This window comes from Quercus lobata, chromosome 8 (assembly GCF_001633185.2).
Source record: "Quercus lobata isolate SW786 chromosome 8, ValleyOak3.0 Primary Assembly, whole genome shotgun sequence".
Lineage (NCBI taxonomy): Eukaryota > Viridiplantae > Streptophyta > Magnoliopsida > Fagales > Fagaceae > Quercus > Quercus lobata.
In genome coordinates, this window is record NC_044911.1 from 11821182 (window position 1) to 11827508 (window position 6327).

General features: G+C 39.0%; 1 protein-coding gene across 1 annotated transcript; it reads left to right on the forward strand.

Moving 5' to 3' along the window:
• Window positions 1-3413: 3413 nt before the first annotated feature.
• On the forward strand, window positions 3414-6327 carry LOC115955027 (probable serine/threonine-protein kinase PBL23). Its single transcript, XM_031073053.1, has 5 exons — window positions 3414-3763; window positions 4315-4496; window positions 4591-4780; window positions 5235-5626; window positions 5912-6327. Exons 1-5 carry the CDS (start codon window positions 3640-3642, stop codon window positions 6173-6175), a joined length of 1152 nt encoding a protein of 383 aa, XP_030928913.1. The 5' UTR covers window positions 3414-3639; the 3' UTR covers window positions 6176-6327.

Sequence of the window (6327 nt, forward strand, 5' to 3'; positions counted from 1 at the left end):
TGATGATAGTGGCAGTACAGGTTCTGGTTACGTTTGGAAGGTTCTCCAGCTATCTTTCCCGGCCACCTGAAATAGGGTTCATCTCTTACTTTCTCCAGTACCTGTTGTACGGGCTCTCTGAATATGGCATTCACTGTTTGCGGGTTACTCTGCCCAGCCTGTCGCGAAAAATCTCTCCTCGGCTGACCATGATTGTGCCGTTCCGACCTGAAATCATTTGCTTTGGGGTGGATAACCTTCTCCTTCCCCCTCCCTTGCAGCTGATCCTCCTCCACTCTTTTGTACTTGTCTATCCTATCCCTCAACTGATCAACGTTGGCAACCGGTTTACCAGTGAGGGATTTCCTTAAGCCATGGTCGGTGGGGAGGCCGCTTTTGAATGTGTTGATAGCGACAGCATCGTGGTTATCATCCAGGTCATTATATACTTCCCAATATCTATCGGAGTATGCTTTCAGAGTCTCTCCCTCGTGCATGGACAAGGACAATAGCGAACCGAGGGGCCTGGGGACTCTGGTGTTGGTGATAAAGCGAGAGCAGAAATCCCGAGTGAGCTGCTTGTAAGAGCTTATGGAATTTGTCTTCAGGCCGTTGAACCACCTCATCGCCATTGATCCCAAGCTGGACGGGAAGATTTTACACATAAGGGCCTCATTTTGCGAGTAGATCGCCATCTTTTGGTTAAATTGACTCACATGCTCTACCGGGTCTGATCGACCGCTATAGATGGCGAATGCTGGTTGGTTGAACCGTCGAGGCAGCTCAGCCCCTTCAATTCTATACGTGAAGGGGGACCTTGAAACCTGATCCAACGCCTTCTTCATGGCGTCGTTTCCCGAACCCTTACTAGATGTGCTCTCATACTTCCGCACAGGGCGTGGTTCCTTTTCGTAGGTAAAGGTTTCACTTGGGGGATCCTTGACCTCCGTCGGTAACTCACATCCTCCGCATTAGAGGACTTGTCTGAGTCTGAAGGAGATCGCCTTCGCTGTGCTCGTCGTAGCTTCCTCTTCAGATCATCTATCTCTTGCTGCATGGCCTGGTGACTATTTCGCTTCTGGGACACGTGACTACCTATCTGAGTGTGACTCTGGCTTGTCCGGATAGTATGCACACTTCCCTCACGATTTCCCCTGTGGCCTGGGTTGACGGGGTTATTTTGCCTCTGGGACTCGGCGGGTTGTGTCTGTTGGGAGTTAGCCTGGTGAGGATTCTCCTGGTGCGGACCTAGTTCTGCCATGCTTGACCGTTGTGCTAGCTGATGCTCTAGTTCTTCCCACAGACGGCGCCAATTGTAGTTGCACGATTTTCCTGGCCCAAATTCGATTGATCAGGCCCTGGCCCAAAGCGCAACCCACAATAAATATTTGTAGAGGATGGGTCAAAGAACTTGGTCTCAGTGAGTCTATTCGGTCTGATACATGGACAGCATTGTTGCAGAAAATAAAAACACCAGAATGGATCTCTCACGTATAAGTTTATTTCTTTAGTTCCTCATACAGAATTTTTCGTCCCCTTCTCTAAGGGACTCCACTACATTATATAGTTCCCTTCTCTCATCTCAACCCTACACTTGTTGACTATCTAAGCACCTACTTGAGTGGTTGTCCCATCAGACGCCTTCATCTCTCCCCATGTGAGTTGCAGAGGCCAAGGCGGTACTGTTCAGGGGTCATTTCCTCATTAATGCGGCCAAGAGGGTGGTTGGGGCGCAATTAATGTGGTGGTAGCTCTCCATGGGATATTTTGGATTTTATTCATTTTATATGTTATGAGGATGAACTGAAGTGGCTGGGGAGAGTTCCTCGTCTGGGCTTCTTGATGTCCGAGGAGGAGTTACTCCTCGGACAGGTTTCCTTGGCGTTTATTGGGATTGAATAATGCTTCATACGTGGTTTCTCTTCGGACAGGACGCTCCTCGGACGGGCCTGAATTTGGAATAGCCCATTATTTCTGGGCCGGGCCCCACAATAATAATAATAATAATAATAATAATAATAATAATAAATTATTGAATTTGTAGTCTGAAATTTGATTAGAAAATTATTGTTGATTGCGATTTGCGTACATAATATAATCTCTATGAAAATTATTTACTAGAGTTCTCTGATTCTTCTCTTCAAGAGTGATTTTTGATTGGAGTAGTTCAATAAACATGTTTCTCATATCAAACAAGGTTGGCAAGTAACCTATGAAAGAACAATAGGAAAATGTTAAAAGTAGTACAAATTTTATTATATACGGAGTAACATTTATAAATAGATGTGTCAATGAGTGATCGAAGGATTTCAAAAAAAAAAAAATGATAAATGAATGTCTGAATTACTTGTTTGTGATTGATGATCATCAATTTGTAAAATTTATGTAGTAAATAGGCTATTATTTTCCTAGTATCACTCAAAAGTCAAAACAATTATCAAGGACAAAATCTTTTCACAACCCTTTAATGTAGCCGATTTTGATTAGTATATAATAAAGTAGTGTCAGTGGTGGGTTTGTGTAATGTTGTTAATTACAACTTGACATTTAGTAAGTTATGAAATAAGTTGTGAAAAATATTATGTGAGTAGCATTGCTCATGAAAGAATCTCTAGGCTTTGTGGTTGCTTAAAATTTTTTATTTCCCTTCTTCAAACGTTCCGTAACTTTTGAAGGTTTGGATATTTAAAGGGCTTGAATCTTTTTTTTTTTTGGAAACTAATATGTTTTCAAAGAGCTCCACTAATATAATTATCTCTAAATGTATTTATTTTATAAGAGATAAATATCGATGACAAGAATCTAAATTTAATTGGAAAAATTACATGTTTTCATTTGTGGGTTTAAGTGAAGTGTCAATTTTTAATCCTTTTGACATTTTTTTGGGGAGAAGAATTTGAGTCTTTTTAATCGAGAATAGAGATATCCAGAGGTTTAAATCACCCCACCCCAACTATCAATATATAAATACAAAAAAGAAATTAAAAAAAAAAAATCAATTTTGTGGTGTTGAATTACTTTAGTGAAACCTTAAATTTAGGATTGATTCACTAAATTTGAGGTAACAATTACAGATGGGCTTAAATTTGGTTTGTTTTGTTTTTTGGCAAATCATAGTTTTCTTAAAATGCTTACTCATCTAACACTAGGATGTAGTATCTGCTTTTAGTTGGCTATGATGATGTCCCGCTTTTAAGGTATAACACAAATCATGGTATATAGGGGCCTAAAAAAAAGCATGTACAGAATCAATATCCATTTTGCCTAAACGGATTTTTGAAAATGAGAGAGAGAGAGAGAGACAGTTAAGAAAAGACGGGCGTAAGCCTCCTTTTCCAAATATAGCAAAATTGACCAAGTCATTTGCCAATTCGGAGTCCATGGATTTGTTGGCAAAATGAAGCAAAACATAATAATGGGATAATCTTCTTTGGTTTCCTGAGGGACCAGCGAGAAGATCTGGTTTTTCCGGGGCCTAGCAAATTGATAGGGAGAAATGGATTGATTTCTTCATTTCAAACTACATTTCTAGTGCAAATTGAATTTGATCGAACATCTATAGACGTGCCCGTAAAAAGTTTTACGACAATTCAATGCAAGGTTTTGATGATCTTTTGAATGTGGATGTGGAAGGGTTGAAGCTGTAGAGGGAAGAGGAAGATGAACTGCTTTAGTTGTTGTATGTCACAAGAGAAAATCAACAGAAGGTCATTGAAAAAAAGCATTAAGGAATACCACGACACCAAAACTTTAGCCTCATTCACTAAGCTCTCCTTCAAATCTGGTAAATTTTTTTAGTTTTAATGTTATTTTTCCTCAGCCTTTGCAACTTACACTGAATGTGAAGGAAGAAAATTATTTGCCTTTCAATCATGTATTCAGATTATGAGATGTGTAAGCCTCTAGTTTTTGGTTTCTACATTGTTAGCAAGTGACATGGACAATATTCATGTACAAATATCTGCATTTTGCTGTCCCATTGTCTTAGGTTCGGCATTTTTCTCAATCCGAGGATCATATATGTCCTTTGCCATAATAGTTATTTTGAGATATGGAGATCATGCACTTCCTGGTTCCTGCAAATTCCACAAGTTCGGTCACTTAAATCAATGCAAGCACTAAACCTTACAGATGTATAATATTTATTACACATTGTCACCAAATGTTTGTGAACATAAACTTTTGTATAAATCCTTTATTTATTTATTTATTTTTGGTTTTGGGGGGGGGGGGGGTGTTCGTTAATTTGATGAAGATATTGTTCAGATTTAGAAAGGGACATTTATAATAAGCACCAAATTATAATCTTTGTTATAAACACATTTTATGTTGCAGATAGCAGTAGGCGACGGTACATAACTGAAGAGCTACAGAAGATTGGAAAGGGAAATATCTCTGCTAGGATTTTCACTTTCCGTGAGTTGTGTGTCGCAACTCAAAACTTCCACCTTGACAATCTACTAGGTGAAGGAGGCTTTGGGAGGGTGTACAAAGGAATCATTCCTAGCACGAATCAAGTACCATTGCAATCTATACTTTAGACTTTCATGTAAAAAGAAAAGAGTAAAGGGTCTACAAAGTTTAATAATTTTGTGTTTTCATCTCATCCAGGTTATTGCAGTTAAGCAACTCGACAGGAATGGATTCCAAGGAAACAGAGAATTTCTTGTAGAGGTTTTGATGTTGAGTCTTCTTCACCACCCTAACCTTGTCAATTTGGTTGGATATTGTGCTGATGGGGAACAGAGGATTTTAGCTTATGAGTACATGCCCAATGGTTCTTTGGAGGATCACCTTCTTGGTATCCCCAAATAACTCAATTTGCATCATTTATTAAAGCATTGAATCAGATGGGAGACTTGGACAAATATGAATGAATTATCCCATTTAAAATATATATTTTGAAATAAATTATCCAATTTAAAATATAGATTTTGAACCTTCTTTCCTTCAAACATGGTCTTTTCTAAATTAGCTAATAAATATGCCGACAACTTAATATGATTATGCTCATCGTGTGCTTAAAATGTCTTTTTAGTCAAGCAAACTAAATCCAAGGCTGAATTTATTTTCATTCAACATTTTGAATTTGGCATCAAAGTCTTACTTTCAAATCTTGCATACTGTAAAAATTTTGTTGTGCGCCTTTCATTTTTTCTTTCTAGCAAGACAGATCATCCATGCAACATGCATTGCAGCTAGACCACAAGGTGTCTTAACAACTATTTTCTGCTACGCATAAATTTGATTTTCAGAGGCACCTCCCGACGCAGAGCCTTTGGATTGGAATACCAGAATGAAAATTGCTGAAGGTGCAGCCAGAGGGCTTGAATACTTACATGAAACAGCTGATCCCCCAGTGATATATCGTGATTTCAAAGCATCAAACATACTATTGGATGAGAATTTCAATCCGAAGCTTTCTGATTTCGGCCTTGCAAAGCTAGGTCCAACCGGGGATAAGACCCATGTCTCTACCAGGGTGATGGGAACCTATGGCTACTGTGCACCAGAGTATGCACTCACAGGCCAGTTAACCACAAAATCTGATGTGTACAGCTTTGGAGTAGTGTTTTTGGAGATTATCACAGGAAGAAGAGTCATTGACAATGCAAGACCCTCGGAAGAGCAGAATCTAGTTACTTGGGTATGTCTATTAGGTTGAAGTTCTCCAAACAAATCTTTTCTGCAACATAATTAGACTTCAAACTTTGCACTTTTTGACACTCCTTCCAATGAAGAACTGAAAAATGCTCCAACAGTTTTAAGTTTTCTTGCATTCTTTTTGTTACTACAGATATGTCTAACATTTTTTTTATCATCAAGCACTTTGAATCTTCTTCAACACCATCATTAATAGATAACAGTTTGATGGTTTAAGCTAGAACCAAAACTTGAAGCCTTGAAAACTGATCACATTCGTCTTTTGCAGGCACAACCACTATTTAAAGATAGGAGAAAGTTTACGTTAATGGCTGACCCGCTGCTTGAAGATAACTACCCTGTAAAGGGTCTATACCAAGCTCTGGCAGTGGCAGCCATGTGTCTCCAAGAAGAAGCTGATACTCGGCCTTTGATCAGTGATGTTGTAACAGCTCTTGAATTTTTATCCATACCCAGGAATGAAGAGGGTTCTGGGAAGTGCAGTAGCGATGCTAATCAACGTAGCAATGGAGATGTGCAGTACGATAGCTAGATGATGGTATTGAGGGGGGTAGAGAATAAGAAAAAGGTACCAGTGAGGCTTTGCAACTGTTTCATGAAATTTCATCATGTTGTTGTAAATTAGTCAAGAACTAACCCCAAGCTGAGCTGCAAATATTGTAAAAATTAATGAACTACACCAAT